The sequence below is a fragment of the Anomaloglossus baeobatrachus genome, chromosome 6 (assembly GCF_048569485.1).
Source record: "Anomaloglossus baeobatrachus isolate aAnoBae1 chromosome 6, aAnoBae1.hap1, whole genome shotgun sequence".
NCBI classification, from domain to species: Eukaryota; Metazoa; Chordata; class Amphibia; order Anura; family Aromobatidae; genus Anomaloglossus; species Anomaloglossus baeobatrachus.
Window position 1 is genome coordinate 134858477 of NC_134358.1, and position 27202 is coordinate 134885678.

Consider the following 27202-nt stretch of genomic DNA (forward strand, 5'->3'; position numbering starts at 1 on the left):
TTTGAGCTTACTTTATCATTCATCGTGACCCTGTAGGCTGTGTGTCAGGGTTTATAATTCAATTGTTAGGTAGTGATAATTTGTATGCCATTATAGATTGATGCCCGGCTTTAGGAAAGGCGAATCTGCAAATTTAACCGCACACAACTGTACCACGGCTTGAGTACAAGCCATGTATTTAGTGCCCCTGAAGGGAATGTAGGCTCAGGATACGGCTCACACACTCTGCAATCCCTATACATGGCATTAGCAATGTGTATGAGCCATTAGTAAATGGAAAAGAACCATTAAAGCAAAAAAAAAATAAAAATCATAAAACTGTGTGAGAGCTGCAATACTGAATATACTGGTGGATACCCATGTGTCCCAGAAAGAAATTGGATATTTTGAAGTCAAACACTGATGCTGACAATCTTTCTTTACTGAGAGATCATTTCTTAAGGATTGGTTACTGTGTGATGTCCAATTCTCCACTTTTAGGGATTCACAATATAATGGAGAACATGTACTCTGATGCAACCTCTAAAGCTATGTGCCCACGGAAGCTCGCACCTGTGGATATATCCGCAGGTTCCCGCAGCTGCTTGCCGGAATCCGCAGCTATTTTTAGCTGCGGGATTCCAGCGAAATAGCCGCTGTAGACCTGTGGACATTCATGCGGCTTACCTGCGGAAGACCCGGCCCTATCTCCATAGTGGAGGGCTGGGAATTCTGCAGGTATTGCCGCAGAAATAATGATGTGCAATTACGTGCGGCTGCGGGACATCCACACATACCACAGAATGGACACAGCACTCCCCATGTCCCATAGGATAACAAGGGGAGTGTCTGTACTTGTGCAAACCTGCAGATTTATCTGGAAAATCCAGAAAATGCGCGGATTTTCCGCAGATAAATCCGCAGGTTTAATTTCCCGTGGGCACATAGCCTTAGGGTACGTTCACAGGATTGCTTTTTCTGTCTGTCTGCTACCCATGTGGTAAATAGCACATGGACCAATGGTTTGTATTGAAGAAGAAAAAAAAAAAAGATTTGCCCATAGATTCCAATGGGTGTGCAAAATCTCCCCTAAAAAACTGATGCCAAAAAGACGCAGTATTGAATCCAATTTTAATAGATTGATGGCAATTTCTAATTAAAATTAATTTGGCCTTTTAGAATTTTCTTCTCGATTTTAAAAACTATGCAACAAGGATGTCAAGAACGGTCGTACGTCACAGCCTACCTTTATCAAGCTTAATTCCTTCATCAAAGCGAGAGAAGAGTCTGTAGCGCTGAGCCCAGTACTTGGCCAGGCAAGGATCGATGGCAATTTCTGCGGGCCAAATCCGAATCTTCTTTCTCTGCTTTTTACTTATTTTCTTGTACTTGACAGATGTGCCCGCTCCTATAACACAATCACACATACAGATTTATAAATTATTAACCCCATAATGATGTGGCTAATTTTCTTTTTCTCTACCAAGAACATAATCTTATCTCTACCAAGAACATTTTTTAACTTTTCTAATCGACATGGCCATATGATGACTTATTTTTTTGCAGAATGTAGTTTACTATACAATGTAATGGAAAACAGGACAATAAAAACTTCCGAGTGAGTATGGATGAGCGGACCTGAACTTTAACCCCTTAAAAGGGAACCTGTCACCAGTTTTTGGGGCCTATATGGTGCGGCCACCACCAGTGGGCTCTTATATACAGCATTCTGCTGGCTGCTGTGTAGAACGTAAAAATCACTTTATAATACTTACCTAAACGGTTGCTGCGGTGGAGTTGGGTCATACAGGCGTCTTCGTTCTCCGGTGCTGGCGCCTCCTCTTTCGGCCATCTTTGTCAACCTTCTTCTGAAGCCGGACTGCATGACGCATCCTACGTCATCCACACTCGCTGGCTTTGAGGCGCAGGCGCACTTTGATCTGCCCTAACGCGTCATGCACACAGGCTTCAGAAAGAGGACGAAGATGGCTGAAAGAGAAGGCGCTGGCACCGGAGAACCGCAGCGACCGTTTTAGGCAAGTATTATAAAGTGCTTTTTACATTCTACACAGTGGCCTTGGCTCTTATATACAGCATGTTAGAATGCTGTATATAAGAGCCTGGTGGTCGTAGCCGCAGCTTATAGTCACCAAATCTGCTGACAGGTTCCCTTTAAGAATGAAGTCAATTTTGTACTTAATGCCAAGGCAAAATGTTAGAATTCTGGCCACTACCACTTTAAGGTTATAACTCTGGAACGCTTCAACGGATCCCAGTGATTCTAAGAATGTTTTTTTCATGACATATTGTATTTCATGATAGTGGTAAATTTAGGACGATATTTTTTGTTTTTATTTGTGGAAAAAAAAAATAAAATCGAATATTTTGCAATTTTCAAACTTTTAAGTTTTATGCCCTTACACCAGAGTTCTTTCACACAAAAGCAACATTTTTGTGAAAAAAATAAAAATTTTCAATATGACGGAATAATGTTATCACATTTTGTGAAGTATCTGTAGGTTCAAAATGCTCACTATATCCCTCGATCAAATCTTTGAGGGGTGTAATTGCCATAATGGGGTTATTTGTGGAAGGTTTCTGTTGTTTAGGTACTTTAGGTGCCCGCAATCTATTTCAGCAAAATTTGTGTTCCAAATTCAAATATTACTCCTGCTGTTCCGGGTCCCCCTGTTTGTCCAACCAGAGGTTTCTGACCACATGACCTGAGAGCGCTTATATCTCACATAAGAAATTAACAAATTTTGGGGTCCATTTTGTTGTGTTATTTCTTCTAAAAGTGAATAAATTGAGTCTAGAGCAACATTTTTAGGTAAAGAAGGGAATTTTGTTTACTTACCGTAAATTCCTTTTCTTCTAGCTCCAATTGGGAGACCCAGACAATTGGGTGTATAGCTTCTGCCTCCGGAGGCCACACAAAGTATTACACTTAAAAGTGTAAAGCCCCTCCCCTTCTTCCTATACACCCTCCCGTGCATCACGGGCTCCTCAGTTTTGGTGCAAAAGCAGGAAGGAGGAAAACTTATAAATTGGTCTAAAGTAATTCAATCCGAAGGAAGTTCGGAGAACTGAAAACCATTCAACATGAACAACATGTGTACACAAAGAACAACAGCCCGAAGGGAACAGGGGCGGGTGCTGGGTCTCCCAATTGGAGCTAGAAGAAAAGGAATTTACGGTAAGTAAACAAAATTCCCTTCTTCTTTGTCGCTCCATTGGGAGACCCAGACAATTGGGACGTCCAAAAGCAGTCCCTGGGTGGGTAAAATAATACCTCGTAATAGAGCCGTAAAAACGGCCCCTTCCTAAAGGTGGGCAACCGCCGCCTGCAGGACTCGCCTACCTAGGCTGGCATCTGCCGAAGCATAGGTATGCACCTGATAGTGTTTCGTGAAAGTGTGCAGGCTCGACCAGGTAGCCGCCTGACACACCTGCTGAGCCGTAGCCTGGTGCCGCAAAGCCCAGGACGCACCCACGGCTCTGGTAGAATGGGCCTTCAGCCCTGAGGGAATCTGAAGCCCAGAAGAACGGTAGGCTTCGAGAATTGGTTCCTTGATCCACCGAGCCAGGGTTGACTTAGAAGCCTGTAACCCTTTACGCTGTCCAGCGACAAGGACAAAGAGTGCATCCGAGTGGCGCAGGGGCGCCGTACGAGAAATGTAGAGTCTGAGTGCTCTCACCAGATCTAACAAGTGCAAATCCTTTTCACATTGGTGAACTGGATGAGGACAAAAAGAAGGTAAAGAGATATCCTGATTGAGATGAAAGGGGGATACCACCTTCGGGAGAAATTCCGGAACCGGCCGCAGAACCACCTTGTCCTGGTGAAACACCAGGAAAGGGGCTTTGCATGACAGCGCTGCTAGCTCAGACACTCTCCGAAGTGATGTGACTGCTACTAGGAAGACCACTTTCTGCGAAAGGCGTGAAAGAGAAATATCTTTCATTGGCTCGAACGGTGGTTTCTGAAGTGCCATCAGCACCCTGTTCAGATCCCAGGGTTCTAACGGACGCTTGTAAGGAGGGACTATGTGAGAAACCCCCTGCAGGAACGTGCGTACCTGTGGAAGTCTGGCTAGGCGCTTCTGAAAAAACACAGAGAGCGCTGAGACCTGTCCCTTAAGGGAGCCAAGCGACAAACCCTTTTCCAATCCAGATTGAAGGAAGGAAAGAAAAGTGGGCAAGGCAAATGGCCAGGGAGTAAAACCCTGATCAGAGCACCAGGATAAGAATATCCTCCACGTCCTGTAGTAGATCTTGGCGGACGTTGGTTTCCTGGCCTGTCTCATAGTGGCAATGACCTCTTGAGATAACCCTGAAGACGCTAGGATCCAGGACTCAATGGCCACACAGTCAGGTTGAGGGCCGCAGAATTCAGATGGAAAAACGGCCCTTGAGACAGCAAATCTGGTCGGTCTGGTAGTGCCCACGGTTGGCCCACCGTGAGATGCCACAGATCCGGGTACCACGACCTCCTCGGCCAATCTGGAGCGACGAGGATGGCGCGACGGCAGTCGGACCTGATCTTGCGTAACACTCTGGGCAGCAGTGCCAGAGGAGGAAACACATAAGGCAGTTGGAACTGCGACCAATCCTGAACTAATGCGTCCGCCGCCAGAGCTCTGTGATCTTGAGACCGTGCCATGAATGCCGGGACCTTGTTGTTGTGCCGTGACGCCATTAGGTCGACGTCCGGCATCCCCCAGCGGCAACAGATCTCTTGAAACACGTCCGGGTGAAGGGACCATTCTCCTGCGTCCATGCCCTGGCGACTGAGAAAGTCTGCTTCCCAGTTTTCTACGCCCGGGATGTGAACTGCGGATATGGTGGATGCTGTGGCTTCCACCCACAGCAGAATCCGCCGGACTTCCTGGAAGGCTTGCCGACTGCGTGTTCCGCCTTGGTGGTTGATGTATGCCACCGCGGTGGAGTTGTCCGACTGAATTCGGATCTGCTTGCCTTCCAGCCACGGTTGGAACGCCTTCAGGGCAAGATACACTGCCCTTATCTCCAGAACATTGATCTGTAGGGAGGACTCCGGCTGAGTCCAGGTACCCTGAGCTCTGTGGTGGAGAAAGACCGCTCCCCACCCTGACAGACTCGCGTCCGTCGTGACCACCGCCCAGGATGGGGGTAAGAAGGATTTCCCCTTCGACAATGAAGTGGGAAGAAGCCACCACCGAAGGGAGGCTTTGGCTGCCTGAGAAAGGGAGACGTTCCTGTCGAGGGACGTCGACTTCCTGTCCCATTTGCGGAGAATGTCCCACTGAAGTGGACGCAGATGAAACTGCGCAAAAGGAACTGCCTCCATTGCTGCCACCATCTTCCCTAGGAAGTGCATGAGGCGCCTCAAGGGGTGTGACTGGCCTTGAAGGAGAGATTGCACCCCTGCCTGTAGTGAACGCTGTTTGTTCAGCGGAAGCTTCACTATCGCTGAGAGAGTATGAAACTCCATGCCAAGATATGTCAGTGATTGGGCCGGTGTCGGATTTGACTTTGGGAAATTGATGATCCACCCGAATCTCTGGAGTGTCTCCAGAGCAATGTCCAGGCTGTGTTGGCATGCCACTCGAGAGGGTGCCTTGACAAGCAGATAGTCTAAGTAAGGGATCACCGAGTGTCCCTGAGAGTGTAGGACTGCTACCACTGTTGCCATGACCTTGGTGAAAACCCGTGGGGCTGTCGCCAGGCCGAAAGGCAGTGCCACGAACTGAAGGTGTTCGTCCCCTATGGCGAAACGCAGGAAGCGCTGATGCTCTGGTGCAATCGGTACGTGGAGATAAGCATCTTTTGACTTAGACCGCCATGAATCGGAGTCCCTCTGACCCTTCTGTGGCCTGTTGGACGAGGAGAATTGAGACCTGGCCGCGGGCCGAAAGGACCGAAACCTCGATTGTACCTTCCGTTGTTGAGGTCTGTTTGGTTTGGACTGGGGTAAGGATGAGTCCTTTCCCTTGGATTGCTTAATGATTTCATCCAATCGCTCACCAAACAGGCGGTCGCCAGAAAGTGGCAAACCGGTTAAGAACTTTTTGGAAGCAGAGTCTGCCTTCCATTCACGTAGCCACAAGGCCCTGCGGACTGCCACCGAATTGGCGGATGCTACCGCCGTACGGCTCGCAGAGTCCAGGACAGCATTAATGGCGTAGGACGCAAATGCCGACGCCTGAGAGGTAAAGGACACCACTTGTGGAGCAGAGACACGTGTGACTGCATCAATCTGCGAGTGACAAGCTGAGATAGCTTGGAGTGCCCATACGGCTGCGAATGCCGGAGCAAAGGAAGCGCCGATAGCTTCATAGATGGATTTCAGCCAGAGTTCCATCTGTCTGTCAGTGGCATCTTTGAGTGAAGCCCCATCTTCCACTGCAACTATGGATCTGGCCGCCAGTCTGGAGACTGGAGGATCCACCTTGGGACACTGAGCCCAACCCTTGACAACGTCAGGGGGGAAGGGATAACGTGTGTCCTTAAGGCGCTTAGAAAAGCGCTTATCTGGACAAGCTCGGTGTTTTTGTACCGCCTCTCTGAAGTCGGAGTGATCCAGAAACGTACTCATTGTACGTTTGGGAAACCTAAAACGGAATTTCTCCTGCTGAGAAGCTGACTCCTCAATTGGAGGAGCTGGGGGAGAAAGATCCAACACCTGATTGATGGACGCTATAAGGTCATTCACTATGGCGTCTCCCTCAGGAGTATCTAGGTTGAGAGCGACCTCAGGATCAGAATCCTGATCTGCCACCTCCGCTTCATCCTCTAGACTCAGAGAGTCCTCCTGCTGAGACCCTGAGCAGTGTGATGAGGTCGAGGGAAGCTCCCAGCGAGCCCGCTTAGGCGGTCTGGGACTGCGGTCCGTGTCGGAGACCTCACCTTGGGACCTATGAGTCACCCCAGGAGCACTTTGCCGCTCCAACCGAGGGGGGCCTGGGGTCAATGATTCCACAGTGCCCGAGGCCTGTGTTACCGTTCTGGACTGCAAAGCTTCTAGTATCCTAGCAGACCATTTATCCATAGACTCAGAAAGTTTGTCAGCGAATACTGCAAACTCCGTCCCTGTCACCTGGACAGTGGTAGCAGGTGGTTCCACCTGGGCCACCAGTGGCAGAGGCTCCGGCTGAGTAAGTGCCACAGGGGCCGAGCATTGTACACAATGAGGGTAGGTGGAACCTGCCGGTAGCATAGCCGCACATGAGGTACAGGTTGCAAAGTAAGCCTGTGCTTTGGCACCCTTGCTATTTGCGGACAACATGCTGTTGTCTCCTCAGAGTACAATCCGGGAGGGTATATAGCCAAAAATCAACAGTGCTACCGTACAGAGTATATGTATAGCCTATAAGCATATATATATATATAAACTTCGGCACCTCGGGGGGCCAGCACCTAGTAACAGGTGCGGCTTACCGACCGCCCAAATCGGTTGTGTGACCACCAGATCCCTGCCTGGGCCTCCCAGAGCTGTGTCTCTCCTCTCCAGCTTCTGAAGTGCTGACAGGAATGGCTGTCAGCGTTCTGTGAGGAGGAGGGGGCCGTGGGCGTGCCCTAGAAAGTGCGGGAATCTGGTGCCCCACTGTGCTCAGTGAGGGGGGAGGAGGATGCAAAGTATGCTCCAGCCCTCAGCGCTGACGTCCAGTGCAGCGTCCCTCCCTTCCCCTGACTGGCAGGCCGGGGGGCGGGAGTATGTGGTACTAGGCCGCAGAAGCCGGGGACTAAAGTTATAAGCGCGGCCGGAAAACAAGCGCGGCCAGCGCGGTAGTCCCGGCGCACAAACACACCCAGCAGCTGCTGCAGCGTGTAGAACACAAGCGCGTCCAGCGCGGTAGTCCCGGCGCACCAACACACCCAGCAGTGCTGCAGCGTGTATAACACGGGCGCTCCATGCGCCGTCCCCAAGGGGACACAGAGTACCTCACAGTAGCAGGGCCTTGTCCCTGACGATACCCGGCTCCTGTCCAGCAGATTCCCCAAGGGCTGCGGAGGGAGCACGGTCCCAGTGTCTGGAGACCGATTAGGATCCCACTTCACCCAGAGCCCCTAAGGGATGGGGAAGGAAAACAGCATGTGGCTCCAGCCTGTGTACCCGCAATGGGTACCTCAACCTTAACAACACCGCCGACCAGAGTGGGGTGAGAAGGGAGCATGCTGGGGGCCCTGTTATGGGCCCTCTTTTCTTCCATCCGATATAGTCAGCAGCTGCTGCTGACTAAATTGTGGAGCTATGCGTGCATGTGTGCCTCCTTCGCACAAAGTATAAAAACTGAGGAGCCCGTGATGCACGGGAGGGTGTATAGGCAGAAGGGGAGGGGCTTTACACTTTTAAGTATAATACTTTGTGTGGCCTCCGGAGGCAGAAGCTATACACCCAATTGTCTGGGTCTCCCAATGGAGCGACAAAGAAGAAGGGAATTTTGTTACTTACCGTAAATTCCTTTTCTTCTAGCTCTTATTGGGAGACCCAGACGATTGGGGTATAGCTACTGCCCTCCGGAGGCCACACAAAGCACTACACTAAAAAGTGCAAGGCCCCTCCCCCTCTGGCTATACCCCCCCGTGGTATCACGGGTTCTCCAGTTTTAGTGCCAAAGCAAGAAGGAGGAAGCCAATAACTGGTTTAAACAAATTAACTCCGAATAACGTCGGAGAACTGAAAAACCGTTCAACATGAACAACATGTGTACCCGCAAACAACCAAGAAATCCCGAAGGACAACAGGGCGGGTGCTGGGTCTCCCAATAAGAGCTAGAAGAAAAGGAATTTACGGTAAGTAACAAAATTCCCTTCTTCTTCAGCGCTCTATTGGGAGACCCAGACGATTGGGACGTCCAAAAGCTGTCCCTGGGTGGGTAAAGAGATACCTCATGTTAGAGCTGCAAAACAGCCCTCCCCTACGGGGATGTCACTGCCGCCTGCAGGACTCTTCTACCTAAGCTGGCATCCGCCGAAGCATAGGTATGCACCTGATAATGTTTGGTGAAAGTGTGCAGACTCGACCAGGTAGCTGCCTGGCACACCTGTTGAGCCGAAGCCTGGTGTCGTAGCGCCCAGGACGCACTCACGGCTCTGGTTGAATGGGCTTTCAGCCCTGAAAGAACCGGAAGCCCTGCAAAACGGTAGGCTTCCAGAATTGGTTCTTTGATCCATCGAGCCAGGGTGGCTTTAGAAGCCTGCAACCTCTTGCGCGTACCAGCGACAAGGGCATCGGAACGGCGTACGGGCGCCGTGCGTGAAATGTAGATTCTGAGTGCTCTCACCAGATCTAGCAAACGTAAATCATTCTCATACCGGTGAACCGGATGAGTGCAAAAGGACGGTAAGGAGATATCCTGATTAAGATGAAACGAGGATACTACCTTAGGGAGAAACTCCGGAATGATGCGCAGCACTACCTTGTCCTGGTGAAACACCAGGAAGGGAGCCTTGGATGACAGAGCTGCCAGCTCAGACACTCGCCGAAGCGATGTGATCGCAACGAGAAACGCCACCTTCTGTGACAGGCGAGAAAAGGAAACTTCCTTCAGAGGCTCGAAAGGCGGCTTCTGGAGAGCAACTAGAACCCTGTTCAGATCCCATGGATCCAACGGCCGCTTGTACGGGGGTACGATATGACAAACCCCCTGCGGGAACGTGCGCACCTTAGAAAGACGTGCTAGACGCTTCTGAAAAAACACGGATAGTGCTGAGACTTGCCCTTTGAGGGAGTCTAGCGACAAGCCCTTTTCTAACTCCTATTGTAGGAAGGAAAGAAAGATAGGCAATGCAAATGGCCAGGGAGACACTCCCTGAGTAGAGCACCAGATTAAGAAAACCTTCCACGTTCTGTGGTAGATCTTAGCAGACGTGGGCTTCCTAGCCTGTCTCATGGTGGCAACGACCCCTTGGGATAATCCTGAAGACGCTAGGATCCAGGACACACAAGCCACACAGTCAGGTTCAGGGCCGCAGAATTCCGATGGAGAAAACGGCCCTTGAGACAGTAAGTCTGGTCGGTCTGGTAGTGACCCCGGTCGGCCGACCGTGAGATGCCACAGATCCGGGTACCACGATCTCCTCGGCCAGTCTGGTGCGACGAGTATGACGCGGCTGCAATCGGATCTGATTTTTGCGCAGTACTCTGGGCAAGAGTGCCAGAGGTGGAAACACATATGTGAGCCGGAACTGCGACCAATCTTGCACTAAGGCGTCTGCCGCCAGAGCTCTGTGATCGCGCGATCGTGCCATAAATGCCGGGACCTTGTTGGTGTGCCGAGACGCCATTAGGTCGACGTCCGGCCCCCCCCCCCCAGCGGCAACAGATTTCCTGAAACACGTCCGGGTGAAGGGACCATTCCCCCGCGTCCATGCCCTGGCGACTGAGGAAGCCTGCTTCCCAGTTTTCTACGCCCGGGATGTGAACTGCGGATATGGTGGATGCTGTGTCCTCCACCCACATGAGGATTCGCCGGACTTCCTGGAAGGCTGCTGACTGCGTGTCCCTCCTTGGTGGTTGATGTATGCCACCGCTGTGGAGATGTCCGACTGGATTCGGATCTGCTCCCTTCTAGCCACTTTTGGAAAGCTAATAGGGTAAGATACCCTGCCCCGATTTCCAGCACATCGAACTGAAGGGTGGACTCCTGCTGAGTCCACGTCCCCTGAGCCATGTGGCGGAGACAAACTGCTCCCCACCCTGACAGACTCGTATCTGTCGTGACCACTGCCCAGGATGGGGGCTATGGCAATGAGGTGGGAATAAGCCACTATTGCAGAGAGTCCTCGGCCGTCAGGGAAAGGGAGACTTCCCGTCCAGGGAGGTTGACTGCCCATCCCATTGGCGGAGAATGTCCCATTGCCGTTGGCGCAGATGAAACTGCGCAAAGAGAACTGCCTCGATGGCTGCCACCATCTTCCTTAGGAAGTGCATGAGGCGCCTTAAGGGGTGCGACTGGCCTTGAAGGAGAGACTGCACCTCTGTCCGCAGTGAACGCTGCTGGTTCAGCGGAAGCTTCACTATGGCTGATAGAGTATGAAACTCCATGCCGAGATACGTTAGTGATTGAGTCGGAGACAGATTTGACCTTGCCAAATTGATGATCCACCCGAAAGTCTGGAAAGTCTCCAGCGTAACATTCAGGCTGCGTTGGCATGCCTCGAGGGAGGTTGCTTTGACGAGTAGATCGTCCAAGTACGGAATCACCGGGTGTCCGTGAGAGTGCAAGACTGCTACCACTGCTGCCATGACCTTGGTGCCCACCCGTGGGGCTGTCACCAGACTGAATGGCAGAGCTACGAACAGAAGATGTTCGTCTCCTATCACAAAACGTAGAAAACGTTGGTGCTCCGTAGCAATTGGCACGTGGAGATAGGCATCTTTGATGTCTGTTGAGGCAAGGAAGTCTCCTCGAGACATTGAGGCAATGACGGATCGGAGGGATCCCATCCGGAACCGCCTGGCGTTCGCATGCTCGTTGAGCAGTTTCAGAACCAGAACAGGACGGAAGGAACCGTCCATTTTTTGGAGCCACAAAGAGATTGGAGTACAAACCCTCGCCCTCGTTCCTGAGGGGGGACAGGGATCACCACTCCTTCTGCTCTTAGAGCGTCCACCGCCTGCAGCAGGGCATCTGCTCGGTGGAGAGGTGGGGCCGTTCTGAAGAATGGAGTCGGAGGACGAGAACAGAACACTGTCCTGTGCACGTGAGCACAATGTCCGTCACCCACCGGTCTGTGACCTGTGGCAGCTAAATGTCGCCAAAGGCGGGGGAGTCTGCCATCAACCGCGGATGCGGAGAGAGAGAGAGAGAGCTGAGAGTCCTGAGGAGACCGCCTTGGTAGCGGTTCCTCCGACTGCCTTCCTTGGGCGAGATTGAGCCCGGCCGGAATCTGAGCCCGTCTGAGGTTTTGTAGCCCTTTTGCACGAGGACAATTGGGACCTGCCGGAGCTTGGGAAGGACCGAAACCTCGACTGTACTTTTAGGACAGCATTAACAGGGTAAGTCGCAGTGCAGACATTGCGGGGTTACGGACGCCTCTGCGGTACAGATGTCCCTGCTCAAGGTCAGCTGCGCAAGAACAGCAGAAAAGGTTAGGTTGCCAATACGGCTGTGGATGCCGGAGCAACCGACACGCCGATAGCCTCCTAGACAGATTTCAACCAGAGTCCATCTGTCTGTGAATGGCATCTTGAAGTGAAGCCCCATCTCCAGTGCAACTATGGCTCTATATGCAAGCCTGGAGATTGGAGAATCCACCTTTGGACCCTGGGTCCAGCGCTGACCACGTCAGGGGAAAAAAGGGATAACGTCTATCCTAAAAACGTTTGGAGAAGACGCTTATCTGGTAAGCGTGGTGTTCCTGGACTGCTTCTCTGAAGTCAGCGTGGCCAGAAAAATACTCAATATCTGCGTGAGACACTGAAAAGGAACTTCTCCTGTTCGTCTCCTATCTCCACTGGGGGAGCTGAGGGAGAAAGATCCAACCTTCCATTGGTGGACGGTATAGGATCATTCCGTATGGCGTTACCACCCGGTGTATCCGGATTGAGAGCGATGTCAGTATCAAAGCCCTGAAGAGCTGCCGTTTGTTCAAGTAGATTGCCCATGGGTGCAAGTCTCTATATTATGACTACTCCGTCCCTGTCCATGGACAGGGTTGACAGGAGGTTTCTTTGGCCACAACTAGTAGAGCCCCGGCAGACGAAGTGCTAGAGACCCCGGCAGACGACGTGCTACAGGGGAGCATGCACACAATGGGACGGTGTCATGAACAGCATCCCATGTAGTAAAAACAGCACTGAAAACTGTGTTGCTTTTTTGCCGCTGCCGACTAGCTATCTAGAAGTATATAGCCAAGATTGGTGACCGTACAGTGCAATGAGCATACAGGCATAAAGTACAAATGACCACTGCAGCACAAGCAATACAAGCAGCATAGAAGCCTGTGCCCTGGCACCCCTGCTCTTCTGCTGCTGTATACTAGTCATCTAGGGGAATATAGCCCAGAAGAGTGACCCTACAGTGCAATGTATAGCATACAAGCACAAGTACAAATGAACACTGCAGCACATGCAATCCAAGCAGCATAGAAGCCTGTGCCCTGGCACCTCTGCTCTTCTGCTGCTGTAGACTGGTCATCTAGGGGAATATAGCCCAGAAGAGTGACCATACAGTGCAATGTATAGCATACAAGCACAAGTACAAATGCACACTGCAGCCCATGCAATACAAGCAGCATAGAAAAAAACCTGTGCCCCAGCACCCTTGGTTTTCTGCTGCTGTAGTCTAGCCATTCCAGAAGAATATAGCTAAGACTAGCGACTGTACAGTGCAATGTATAGCATATCAGCATAAACACAAATGAACCCCTCAGTCGTGCAAAACAAGCAGCCTAGAAAGCCTGTGCTTTAGCACACCTGCTTTCCTGCTGCTGATGTGTCGCTCCCCAAGCGGGCATATAGCGACCTATGTAGTTAAAAACAACACATGTATACACTGCATATATATTGTGGTCAGCACTATGTGTGCCCTTACCGCCCGCCTATAAGCGGGTGTATGAACGCCACTGTCCTGCCTTGGTGCCCCGAGCTCTGCAGTAATGGCTGCCGGCTTCTTCCCCAGCTCGTGTGAGTAGGGGCGGGCCGTGGGCGTGCCCCCAAGGCAGAGCGGGAATCCGGCGTCCGACAGAGTGCAGTGAGAGGGCTGGAGCATGTAAAAAGGCACCAGCCCTCGGCGCTGCTGATTGCTCAGCGCCTGTCCCCTTCCCTGAGTGACAGGGAGGGGGCGGGAACGAAGCGGCACTAGGCCGCAGAAGCCGGGGACTGGAGTTATAAGCGCCGCCGCCGTAAAAGCGCGGTCGGCGCCCAGTCCCCGGCGAACTACAAGTCCCAGCCGCGCCGCCGCTCCCGGAGCGTCCGGCGCGGTAGTTCCCAAAACACAAAGTCACTCAGCAAAGCTGCAGTGACTGTAACCCTTTACTGTCCCCGGCGCACTAGCACACCCAGCAAGTCTGGAGTGTGCTGTGCCTGTGTGTACGGGGACACAGAGTACCTGTAATGGTGCAGGGCCATGTCCCTGAACGGTACCCAGCTCCGTATCCAGCAGGTTCAAATGGGTCTGTGGATGGAGCCCGGCGTCAGAGCTTTGAGGCCGGCAGGATCCCACTTCCTCAGAGCCCCTCAGGGGGATGTGGAAGGAAAGCAGCATGTGGGCTCCAGCCTCCGTACCAGCAATAGGTACCTCAACCTTACAACACCATCCAGGGGTGAGAAGGGAGCATGCTGGGGACACTATATGTGTCCTCTTTTCTTCCATCCGAAATAGTCAGCAGCTACTGCTGACTAAAATCTGTGGAGCTATGCGTGGATGTCTGACCTCCTTCGCACACAAAGCTAAAACTGGAGAACCCCTGATACCACGGGGGGGTATAGCCAGAGGGGGAGGGGCCTTGCACTTTTTAGTGTAGTGCTTTGTGTGGCCTCCGGAGGGCAGTAGCTATACCCCAATCGTCTGGGTCTCCCAATAGAGCGCTGAAGAAATGATAATTTTTAGTTTTTTTCATTCCACATTGCTTTAGTTCCTGTGAAGCACCTAAAGAGTTAATACATTTCTTGAATATGGTTTTGAGCAGTGTTAGGGGTGCAGTTTTTATGATGGTGTTACTTTTAGGTATTTTCTGTCACCTAGGCCTCTCAAAATCACTTCGAGTACGATGGGGTCCTTAGAAAAAAAAATGGTTTTGTAAATTTTGTTGAAAAAATGAGAACTTGTTGATGAAATTTGAACCCTTCTAACTTCATAACCCCCAAAAAGTTTGTTTAAAAAACTGCACTGATATAAGTAGACAAGTGTGATATGTAATTTATTAACTCTTTAGCACCAAATTTCTCACTTTTTCAAGAGGTAACGGCAAAGAGTGGACTCCACGGTTTGTTACCCACTTTCTTATGAGCGCGGTGATACCCCACATGTAGTCAGAAAGTTCTGTTTGGACAAATGGGAGGGCTTGGAGCGGAAGGAGCAATATTTGAATTCTGGAAAGCAAATATGGATGAAAAAGATTGCAGGTACTATGTTGCATTTGTAAGGCTCCTAAGGTACCTAAATAGCAGAAACCCCCAACAAGTGACCCCATTTTGGAAACTAGACTAATCAAGGAATTTATCTAGAGGTTTGGTGAGTACCCTGAATCCCGGGGGCTTCACAGACTTTTATAACATTGAGCCGTGAAAATAAAAAAATGCATTTTTACCACAAAATTGTTACTTCAACCAGATAGCTTTTTTTTCACAAGGGTATCAGGAAAAATGCACCATAAAATTTATTGTGCAATTTCTCCTGAGTATGCTGATATCTCATATGTGATGGAAATCAACTGTTTGGGCGCACGGCAAGGCTTGAAAAGGAAAGGAGCGCCATTTGACTGTAAAATTGGCTTGAACTATTAGCGAATGCCATGTCGCGTTTGGAGAGCCCGAGGTACCTAAACAGAGGCGCTCCCCCAAAAGTGACCCCATTCTGGCAACTAGATCCCTCAAAATGTTGCTTTAGCACCAAATTTCTCACTTTTTCAAGAGGCAACACCAAAACGTAGACCCTGCAGTTTGTTATCTAATTTCTTATGAGTGCAGTGATACCACACCTGTGGCTAAAAACCTGTCTGGTCAAACGAGAGAACTTGGAATAAAAGGCCGATCATGTAAATTTTTTAATTTTGGAAAAGTTTAAATAAATTGCGGGCACCATGTAGCATTTGCAGGACCCCAAGGTTTGCTACCCACTTTCTTATGAGCGCGGTGATACGCCACGCATCTTCAGAAAGTTCTGTTTGGACAAATAGAAGGAGCAATATTTGAATTCTGGAAAGCAAATTTGGATGAAAAAGATTGCAGGTACCATGTTGCATTTGTAAGGCTCCTAAGGTACCTAAATAGCAGAAGCACCCCACAAGTAACCCCATTTTGGAAACTAGACCCCTCAAGGAATTTATTTAAGCGTATAGTGAGCATTTTGAACTTATAGGTGGTTCACAAAAATGTTGCTGTAGTTACAAATTTCTTACTTTTAGGCTATGTGCCCACGATATGGCGACACTGTGTCTAGTACACAGTGTCAGCCCACCTGCAGAGATGCGAGTGTTGTTCTCGGAAGAGCACATCTGTCCGTGCCCACGATCTGGGCTTAGGCTGCTGCGAATATCATCTCTATTCTCCCTGTGGAGAATACTCATCTCCACAGCATAAAATTGACATGCTGCGGCTCAGGAAGCCAAGCCGCAGGTCAGTTTATGCTATGGAAAAAAACAAGCACAGTTGGCATGGGATTTCTAAAAATCCTTCCACTGCGCCTGTACTGGACAACGCAGTGTTTTGGATGCAGCAAAAAAAGAGAATTTTGTTACTTACCGTAAATTCTTTTTCTTATAGTTCCGTATTGGGAGACCCAGACCATGGGTGTTTAGCTTCTGCCTCCGGAGGACACACAAAGTACTACACTTAAAAGTGTAGCTCCTCCCTCTGAGCTTATACACCCCCTGGTAGCCAGTCCTAGCCAGTTTAGTGCAAAAGCTGAAGGAGAATAGCCACCCACAAGTAGAACCGAGTAAGAACCGGAACAACCGGAGACTCTGTCCACGACAACAGCCGGTGATAACACACGGAACAAGAAAATTGCCAACAGGCAACAGGGAGGAAGCTGGGTCTCCCAATACGTTACTATAAGAAAAAGAATTTACGGTAAGTAACAAAATTCTCTTTTTCTTTATCGTTCCTTTGGGAGACCCAGACCATGGGACGTTCCAAAGCTGTCCCTGGGTGGGAATAAACAGAAAAAACTAAGAAGTAGGCGGAGCCTAACTTCACAAGTGGGCGACAGCCGCCTGAAGGATGCGTCTGCCCAAGCTCGCATCTGCCGAAGCATGAGCATGCACTTCGTAGTGCTTCGAAAAGGTATGCAGGCTAGTCCAAGTGGCACTATTGAAAAAATGAGATTTTTGGCAAAAAATTGCAATTTTTCGAGCCACCCCGCCAACGTCACGGCAAATCTCCTGGGGCAGTCCTAACACTAAAATATTTTTATTTAAAGTGTGCCATGTGGCCTCACATATGCAAAATTAGGACTGCACAGCACGTACCTTGTGCTTTTCAGTCACCGTCTCCATGACTGATTCATGGTTGTGGGCGGGACAGGCCCGAGCACATGCTGCTTAGAATAAATAGCCAGTGGACGGGGTTGGATGGCCAGTGTGAACAGCCACCAACCGCCAAAAATCAGGACAGATGGAAAAATAAACATGAGGTGCACTGCAAGATGAGAATCAACTGGGACCCTATATAACAAGAAAAAACAGCATAAAAACAACCTCCACTTCAAAAATATTATGTATTGCAAAGTGTGCACAGTACCAACATTCCAAGCTGTACTATTGAAAAAATGAGATTTTTGGCAAAAAATTGCAATTTTTCGAGCCACCCCGCCAACGTCACGGCAAATCTCCTGGGGCAGTCCTAACATTAAAATATTTTTATTTAAAGTGTGCCATGTGGCCTCACATATGCAAAATTAGGACTGCACAGCACGTACCTTGTGCTTTTCAGTCACCGTCTCCATGACTGATTCATGGTTGTGGGCGGGACAGGCCCGAGCACATGCTGCTTAGAATAAATAGCCAGTGGACGGGGTTGGATGGCCAGTGTGAACAGCCACCAACCGCCAAAAATCAGGACAGATGGAAAAATAAACATGAGGTGCACTGCAAGATGAGAATCAACTGGGACCCTATATAACAAGAAAAAACAGCATAAAAACAACCTCCACTTCAAAAATATTATGTATTGCAAAGTGTGCACAGTACACATTCCAAGCTGTACTATTGAAAAAATGAGATTTTTGGCAAAAAATTGCAATTTTTCGAGCCACCCCGCCAACGTCACGGCAAATCTCCTGGGGCAGTCCTAACACTAAAATATTTTTATTTAAAGTGTGCCATGTGGCCTCACATATGCAAAATTAGGACTGCACAGCACGTACCTTGTGCTTTTCAGTCACCGTCTCCATGACTGATTCATGGTTGTGGGCGGGACAGGCCCGAGCACATGCTGCTTAGAATAAATAGCCAGTGGACGGGGTTGGATGGCCAGTGTGAACAGCCACCAACCGCCAAAAATCAGGACAGATGGAAAAATAAACATGAGGTGCACTGCAAGATAAGAATCAACTGGGACCCTATATAACAAGAAAAAACAGCATAAAAACAACCTCCACTTCATAAATATTATGTATTGCAAAGTGTGCACAGTACCAACATTCCAAGCTGTACTATTGAAAAAATGAGATTTTTGGCAAAAAATTGCAATTTTTCGAGCCACCCCGCCAACGTCACGGCAAAAAATTGCAATTTTTTGCCAAAAATCTCATTTTTTCAATAGTACAGCTTGGAATGTTGGTACTGTGCACACTTTGCAATACATAATATTTTTGAAGTGGAGGTTGTTTTTATGCTGTTTTTTCTTGTTATATAGGGTCCTAGTCCAAGTGGCAGCCTGACAGACTTGTTGAGCCGTAGCCTGGTGCCTAAAAGCCCAAGAGGCACCGACAGCTCTGGTCGAGTGTGCTTTGATCCCTGGCGGGGGAGGCACCTGAGTACTTTGGTAGGCGTCCGAAATGGTCAATCTAATCCAACGGGCCAAGGTCGGCTTAGAAGCAGAGAGACCCTTGCGCCGCCCTGTGGTTAGCACAAAAAGAGAGGTGCACCGCCTAAGTGCAGCGGTGCAAGACACATAGATCCGGAGAGCACGCACCAGATCTAGAGTATGCAGCGCTTTCTCAAAGCGATGAACAGGGGCCGGACAGAAGGAAGGCAGGGAAATATCCTGGTTAAGGTGGAAGGGAGAGACCACCTTAGGAAGAAAGTCCGGGGTCGGACGGAGAACTACCTTGTCTTGGTGAAAAACCAAAAAAGGTGACTCCGAGGAGAGCGCAGCAAAATCAGAGACTCTCCTGAGAGAAGTGATGGCAACTAGAAAGGCCACCTTTTGAGAAAGACGATACAAAGAAACCTCCCTAAGGGGCTCGAAAGGGGGTTTCTGCAATACCGTGAGGACCAAGTTAAGGTCCCAGGGATCCAAGGGCCGCCGATAAGGCGGAATGATGTGAGACGCACCTTGCATGAAGGTGCGGACCTGAGCCAGCCGGGCGAGACGCCGCTGGAACAGCACTGATAGAGCTGAGACTTGTCTCTTGAGAGAGTTGAGGGACAGTCCTAGCTGCAGACCGGACTGTAAAAAAGACAGAAGGGTTGGCAACGAGAATGGCCAAGGAGAATGGCCGGAAGAGCGACACCAGGACAGGAAAATTTTCCAAGTCCTGTGATAGATCTTGACGGAGGAAGACTTACGGGCCCGAGTCATAGTGGAGATGACTTCAGGAGGAATACCAGAAGCCGTCAAAATCCAGGACTCAAGAGCCACGCCGTCAATTTGAGTGCCGCAGAATTCGGGCGGAAAACCGGACCTTGCGAGAGCAGGTCTGGACGGTCCGGAAGATGCCACGGCATCTCCACGGACAGTTGGAGCAGGTCCGGATACCAAGCTCGCCTGGGCCAGTCCGGTGCAATGAGGATGACTCGACGGCCCTCCATTCTGATCTTGCGCAGGACTCTGGGCAAGAGAGCTAGAGGGGGAAACACGTAGGACAGACGAAACTGGGACCAGTCTTGAACCAGAGCGTCCGCGGCGAAGGCCTGAGGATCGTGGGAGCGAGCCACGTAAACCGGAACCTTGTTGTTGTGACGGGATACCATTAGGTCCACGTCCGGAGTGCCCCACTTGCGGCAGATTGGCTGAAACACTGCCGGGTGCAGGGACCACTCGCCACCGTCCACGGATTGACGGCTGAGATAATCTGTCTCCCAGTTTTCTACGCCAGGGATGTGGACTGCGGATATGGTGGACTTGGAGTCCTCCGCCCATTGAAGAATGCATTGGACCTCCAACATTGCCAGGCGGCTGAGTGTCCCGCTTTGGTGATTGATGTAGGCAACCGTTGTCGCGTTGTCTGACTGGACTCGAATGTGCCTGCCCGCCAACAGGTGGTGAAAGGCTAGGAGAGCTAGAAGCACAGCTCTGGTTTCCAGCACATTGATTGAAAGGGCTGACTCGGACAGAGTCCAAGTGCCCTGTGCTCTGTGGTGGAGATGTACCGCTCCCCAGCCGGATAGGCTGGCATCCGTGGTGAGAATCACCCAGAACGGAGTCAGGAAGGAGCGCCCTTGGGACAGGGAGAGGGGTCAAAGCCACCACTGAAGAAAGTTCCTGGTCCGTGGCGACAGAGCCACTAACCTCTGTAAGGAGGAAGGCCGCTTGTCCCAACAGCGGAGAATGTCCAGCTGCAGAGGACGCAGATGGAACTGGGCAAAGGGAACCGCCTCCATGGAGGCCACCATTTGACCCAGCACCTGCATCAGACGCCTGAGGGTATAACGGCGGGGCCTCAGGAGAGAGCGCACCGCCAACCGGAGTGACAGCTGTTTGTCTAAAGGCAACTTCACAAGTGCCGGCAAAGTCTCGAACTGCATCCCTAGGTACGTGAGACTCTGGGTTGGAGTCAGAGTGGATTTGGGAAGATTGACAATCCACCCGAATTGGGCTAGGGTGGCGAGAGTGAGCGAAACACTCCGCTGACAGTCTGCGCTGGATGTACCCTTGACCAGAAGGTCGTCCAGATAAGGAAGCACTGCTAACCCCTGGAGGTGCAGGACCGCAATCACTGCCGCCATGACCTTGGTGAATACCCGAGGGGCCGTGGCTAACCCGAAGGGGAGAGCCACAAATTGGAAATGATCCTCTCTTATCGCAAAACGTAACCAACGCTGATGTGACACTGCGATTGGCACATGTAGATAGGCATCTCTGATGTCGATGGACGCCAGGAACTCCCCTTGGGTCATAGAGGCAATGACTGATCGCAGAAACTCCATGCGAAAATGCCGCACCCGGACATGCTTGTTGAGAAGCTTGAGATCCAGGATGGGCCGGAAGGTACCGTCCTTTTTTGGAACTAGGAAGAGATTTGAGTAAAAACCTCTGAACCGTTCCTGAGCGGGAACTGGGACAATCACTCCGTTTGCCTGCAAAGACGCCACGGCCTGCGAGAAGGCGGCGGCCTTGGAGCAGGGGGGAGTTGAGAGAAAAAATCTGTTTGGAGGGCTGGAAGAGAATTCTATCCTGTAGCCGTGAGATATGATGTCTCTCACCCACTGATCGGAGACTTGCTTTAACCAAGCGTCGCCAAAGTGGGAGAGCCTGCCACCGACTAAGGACGTGGCTGGAGCGGGCCGAGAGTCATGAGGAAGCTGCCTTAGTGGCAGAACCTCCTGCGGTCTTCTGCGGACGCGCTTTTGGGCGCCAGTTGGATTTCTGATCCTTGGCTGAGTTAGCGGACGAGGCGGAAGGCTTAGAGGATGACCAGTTGGAGGAACGAAAGGAACGAAACCTCGATTGATTCCTACCCTGGGCGGGTTTCCTGGTCTTGGTTTGTGGCATGGAAGTACTCTTCCCGCCAGTAGCTTCCTTAATGATTTCATCCAGCTGTTCACCAAACAGCCATGAATCAGCAAAAGGGAGCACAGCAAGAAACTTCTTGGAAGAAGCATCTGCCTTCCACTCTCGAAGCCACAAAATCCTGCGGATAACAAGAGAATTAGCTGAAGCCACCGCAGTGCGGTGAGCAGCCTCTAGCATGGCAGACATGGCATAGGATGAAAAAGCTGAAGCCTGAGCAGTTAAGGTAACCATCTCAGGCATAGATTCCTTGGTGAGGGAATGCATCTCCTCTAGAGAAGCAGAGATGGCTTTGAGAGCCCACACTGCTGCAAAAGTCGGGGAAAACGCGCCCCCCGCAGCTTCATACACAGATTTGGCCAGAAGGTCAATCTGACGGTCAGTGGAATCCTTAAGTGAGGTGCCGTCAGCCACCGACACAACGGTCCGGGCTGAGAGCCTAGACACCGGAGGGTCTACCTTTGGGGAGTGAGACCACTCCTTGACCACCTCAGGTGGAAATGGAAACCGGTCATCAGAACCACGCTTTGGAAAGCGTTTGTCAGGGCAGGCCCTGGGTTTGGTCACAGCGGTCTGAAAACTGGAGTAGTTAAAGAACACACTCTTCACTCTCTTAGGCGAGGTAAACTGATGTTTTTCTGTCAAAGAGAGTTGCTCCTCTGACACTGGCGGATTGAGATCCAGCACAGAATTAATAGAAGCAATCAAATCACTAAGATCTGAGTCACCCTCAGAGAAATCGATGGGATACATAGCCTCCAAACCCCCAGTGAGGGCATCCTCCTCATCTTGAGAGTCAGCTCTTGACTCAGAGCCGTGGGATGGGGAGGGGGAGGAAACCCTGCGCCTTCTCTTAGAAGGACGGGGTCTGGGATCAGATGATGAATCCTCCGTGAGCTCCGATGGACGGAGGTCAGAGGATAGGAGTCCTCTGTCAAGAGTATTAGAGGCACCCTGTGAGGGGGGCTGATGCATATTCATCAAAGTCCTGGACAAAAGCCCCATGGACTCAGCAAATGACTGGGATATGGACCTAGAAAAGGACTCTACCCAGGCCGGGGATTCAATCACAGGTGCAGCAGCAGCCTGAGAGACCACTGGGGGTGAGACTCCAGGCTGTGGCACCGCCAAGTTAGAGCAGACATCACAATGTGGATAGGTGCTCGGCTCAGGTAGCAGGAGCTTACATGCAGTGCATGCAGAATAAAGCTTTGGAGCCTTGCTCCTTGTGTGAGACATGCTGCTGGAGTGGGGGCTTTGCAGAGAATGAACCCCAGGGAGAATATACAGAGGTCCACAACCGGAGACCGGCTGTGGCTTACCAGACCGCTGAGCGCGGTGTTGTGTGCCCTCCAGATCCCGAAGCCCGGTCCCCCAGTCGCAGCACCTCAGCAGAGATGCAGAATGCTAAGATGCTTTTGGAGAAGGCGGTAAGGAAGCAGGCATTCCAAAAATTGCATTTTTATGAGGAGGGGGAAAAAGTTGGTCATCTATTATCGGTCATAGCTGCAGCTCAAAGGAGTAGTTCATTTGTGCATGGTATGGACACGGTGGAGGGGACACAGGTCACTGAGGTTGAGGCGATCCTTGAGGTCTTTAAAGATTTCTATCGCACGCTATATTCTTCTAGCGGAGAGATGAGGGTGGAAGAGGTGGACTCATTTCTTGAGCGAGGTGAGCTTCCTGTGTTGTCTGTGGTGGATAGAGATAAACTGGAGTCACATATTACTATTTATGAACTGGAGGGCGCTCTGCATGGCATGAGCAATGACAAGGCACCGGGAGCAGACGGGCTACCAGTTGAAATTTATAAACAGTTAGAAGAAATCCTATTACCCAAACTATTGAAAGTCTTTGAGGTGGCGGAGGGGGAAGGTGTATTGCCTGAATCTATGAGAGAAGCAATAATAGTAGTAATTCCTAAGGAGGATAAAAATCCGAGGCTTCCAGACTCATATAGACCCATCTCGTTATTAACAGCGGACGTGAAGCTTCTGGCTAAGGTGTTGTCAAACCGGCTGACTGGAGTTATATCTAACCTAATCCATATGGACCAATCAGGGTTCATGGCCAATAGGTCGACAGCTGCTAATATCAGGAGATTGTACCTTAATCTACAGTTGCCGCCTGACAACCCTGGCCGGAGGGTGATCGCTTCGTTAGATGCCCAGAAAGCGTTCGATAGTGTTGAGTGGGGGTATCTGTGGAAAGTGTTGCAGCATATGGGTTTTGGCCCACGGTTTGTAAAGTGGGTGCAGCAGTTGTATAATAGGCCTACTGCTAAAGTTAGAGTTAACGGTATGACCTCCTCAGCGTTTGAGTTGCACCGGGGAACGAGACAGGGCTGCCCACTATCGCCGCTCCTATTTGCTATTGCAATAGAGCCTCTGGCGGCGGTCATTAGGAAAACAAAGGAGATCCATGGATTTAAGTATGGGCATTTAGAGGAGAAAATAGCTCTTTATGCTGACGATTTATTACTTTTCTTGGGGGATCCATCAGCCTCATTGGATCATGCCATGCAGATAATAGAGAAATTTGGAGAAGTTTCGGGACTGACCATTAATTGGTCTAAATCGAGCCTCTTTAAGGTGGATGGGGAAGTAGCCTGGACAAATGAGGATACTGGGGCTAACAAATTGAAGAATGTGGACGAATTTAAATATCTAGGTATCCAGATATCTCTGCCAGTAGAAAAATACATACAGGTGAACTTATGGCCGCTCCTTAAAAAATTGAGAACCAAGGTGGATGCCTGGAACAAGCTACATTTGTCAGTTGTTGGAAGGGTTAATTTACTAAAGATGGTAGTAATGCCTAAACTCCTATACATACTGCACAATGCCCCTGTTTGTATTTCAAGGAAAAGATTTAAAGGGATAAACTCGCTGTTTAGGGACCTGGTGTGGGGTAAAAAGCAGCCTAGGGTGCGATTAGAGACTTTACAAAGGCCGAAGGATGAGGGGGGTCTAGCAATCCCAAATCCGGAATTGTATTATATAGCGGCGCAATGTCAACACCTCAGGGGTTGGTCTGATCGAGAGAAAGATACGGGCATTAAAGAAGTACTGGAATACATAGTGGGTAGAAGTCCATTGGTAATGGGACTAGAGGATGGTGCGGTGGGGCTCCTGGGTAGAACATCTCCTACAATGGCACTTATAAATAAGACCTGGGATAGGCTGAAAAGGGTGAGAGGGGTGACCCGGTTAACCAAGTTTACACCTATCTGGGATAACAGTAATCTCCCGGAGATTCAGAAAATGGGGAATATTGAGGAGTGGAGACGCAAGGGTGTAATATACATGCATCAGATATTGGACGGAGGAATTGTGAAATCGTTCCCGCAGTTACAGAGTGAGTTTCAGTTACCGGCGTCCGGCTGGCTCCACTACAGACAATTAAAACATGCGATTGCAGCCCAAGCGGCTAAACAAAGTGTGGCCATACAGACTGACCTGGTACTGGAGTATGTGTGTAAGGGCGGAGGAAGCACTAAAGGGATCATTTCTGGCACGTATAAAGATATACTACATACCTTTCTGTTAGAATACCCAATTAAAACTAAATCTAAATGGGAGGAGGAAGTTGGGCCGATAACGGAGGAGGTGTGGGAGAGTATCCTGGCGTATGTCCCTAAACTTTCCATGAGCGAACCGGCCAGACTGTCTCACCTATACGTGATTCACCGGGTATATAGGTCTCCCTTACTGATGTTTAAAATGGGGTTGAAAAGGAATTCGGAGTGTCCAAGGTGTCAGGGATCTGACGCAGGTATTTTTCACATGATGTGGTCTTGTCCGAGACTGGTCTCCTTTTGGACTAAGGTTATCCACAAGATAGGAAGAACATATGGGTGTGTTCTCCCCAGGGAACCAGTGATCTGCCTATTGGGATATGTTGAGGAGCTTGGGGTGGAAAATACTATGAAAATTGTCATTGCTAGGCTGCTGTATGCGGCAAGAAAGCTAATCGCCAGGTCCTGGATTAAAAAAGACCCCCCGACCAGGGGAGAGTACATTAAAAGGGTGAAGTGTATTCTTCAGCTGGAACGGGGAGTGTATGAAAGAAGGGGGAATGTTAAAATGTTTGAGAAGCTCTGGTCTCCTTGGCTGCAATGCGGATAGGACGAGTGATGGACCAGTAAACTGATATGGGACGGGGATAGCCGTCTGAGACCTCTGATGTGTATGTTTTGTTTTATTTGTGTTACTAGTTGTTCCTCCTGCACAATGGGATGGTTCTATACTACAGTTGAAGGGTATTATAAGTGTGTACTATATGGGATGTAGTATCGGGGAGAAGTGTTGCTGCCGGGGTGGGGGAGGGGGCGGGAGGGGGAGTTAAAGGGGTAATAGATGTGATAAATTTAATTTGGATGCCGATTTGTTATTCTGTTGTATGTACTCTGTTTTAATAAAAAAGTATCTGATTTAAAAAAAAGAGATGCAGAATGCAGGATGTCCCAGAGCAGAGTGAACTCTGCCTGAGAAGAGGGCGTTCCTATAAAAGAGCGGGAACTGGAGGGCTATAGAGACCTGCAGGGAAGGAGGGACACCCCAGCAGTGGGGAGTGTCCCTCCCCTGTGTAGAACGGCCACCGGGAGGAGCCGAACCTGTCCCTCTGCATAAGTGACATGCGAGGGCAGGAAAATTAAACTAGGCCTCCGGCGAAGCCGGGGCCTAAATTTAAGCGGCGAGGCCGACAAGCAGGCACCATCGGCGCGATTCTCAGGCAAAAGCTAGAGAACCCGCCGGAAAAGTTAAAACAATCACATACAGCATACTCTCCCCTTACAATAAAGAACCGGGACCCCCAACATAAACGTCTCAGGTACTTAGCTGCTGAGACGCAGGGCCATGTCCCTGGGGATGAGTGCTCCGGTCCAACAGAATCCTCAAGGGGCTGTGGATGGAGACCGGACTCCTGCCAGGCATGGAGACCGTGCTGGCTCCCACTTCAAGCCAGAGCCCAGAAGGGATGGTGAAGGAGCGCGGCATGTAAGGCTGCAGCCTTGTAAATCAACCTTAACAACACCGCCGACACAGTGGGGTGAGAAGGGACATGCTGGGAGTCCAGACATGGACCCGCTTTTCTTCAAACTCTTTCCAAAAGTCAAACAAATCAGATGAGAATGCATGTGTGGATGTATGCCTCCTGACACAAAGCAATAAACTGGATAGGACTGGCTACCAGGGGGTGTATAAGCTCAAAGGGAGGAGCTACACTTTTAAGTGTAGTACTTTGTGTGTCCTCCGGAGGCAGAAGCTAAACACCCATGGTCTGGGTCTCCCAAAGGAACGATAAAGAAATACGTAAGTACTTACCGGTAATGTGTTTTTTCTGAACCCATGACAGCACCACGAGAGAGAGGATCCACCCTTCAAGGACAGGAAACCTCCAGAATAAAAAGGGGCGGCACCTCTCCCCGCATCAGTTGGTAACAGAGCATGAAAGGACCTCCGGAAGAAATCATGTTATAACATAACCCAGCACTAACATATAACCACGTGCAGCCAATACTGCCAATCTATCCACATGCAGGGAGGGAATATAAGGGTGCTGTCATGGGTTCAGAAAAAAACACATTACCGGTAAGTAATTACATATTTTTCCAATACCCATGACAGCACCACGAGAGAATTACATAGACAAGGAATATCCTAAGGGGGGGGGACC

The 27202-nt window shown here is 50.1% G+C and overlaps 1 protein-coding gene across 2 annotated transcripts in view; it reads right to left on the bottom strand.

Annotated features, from left to right (window-relative positions):
- The window catches only part of TGS1 (trimethylguanosine synthase 1), a 116176-nt gene that overhangs the window by 23507 nt on the left and 65467 nt on the right, over positions 1-27202 (bottom strand). For both annotated transcript variants that reach the window (XM_075353263.1, XM_075353264.1), the window contains exon 11: positions 1226-1387. In XM_075353263.1, the coding sequence (XP_075209378.1) occupies positions 1226-1387 (162 nt within the window). The remainder of the gene's footprint in view (positions 1-1225; positions 1388-27202) is intronic.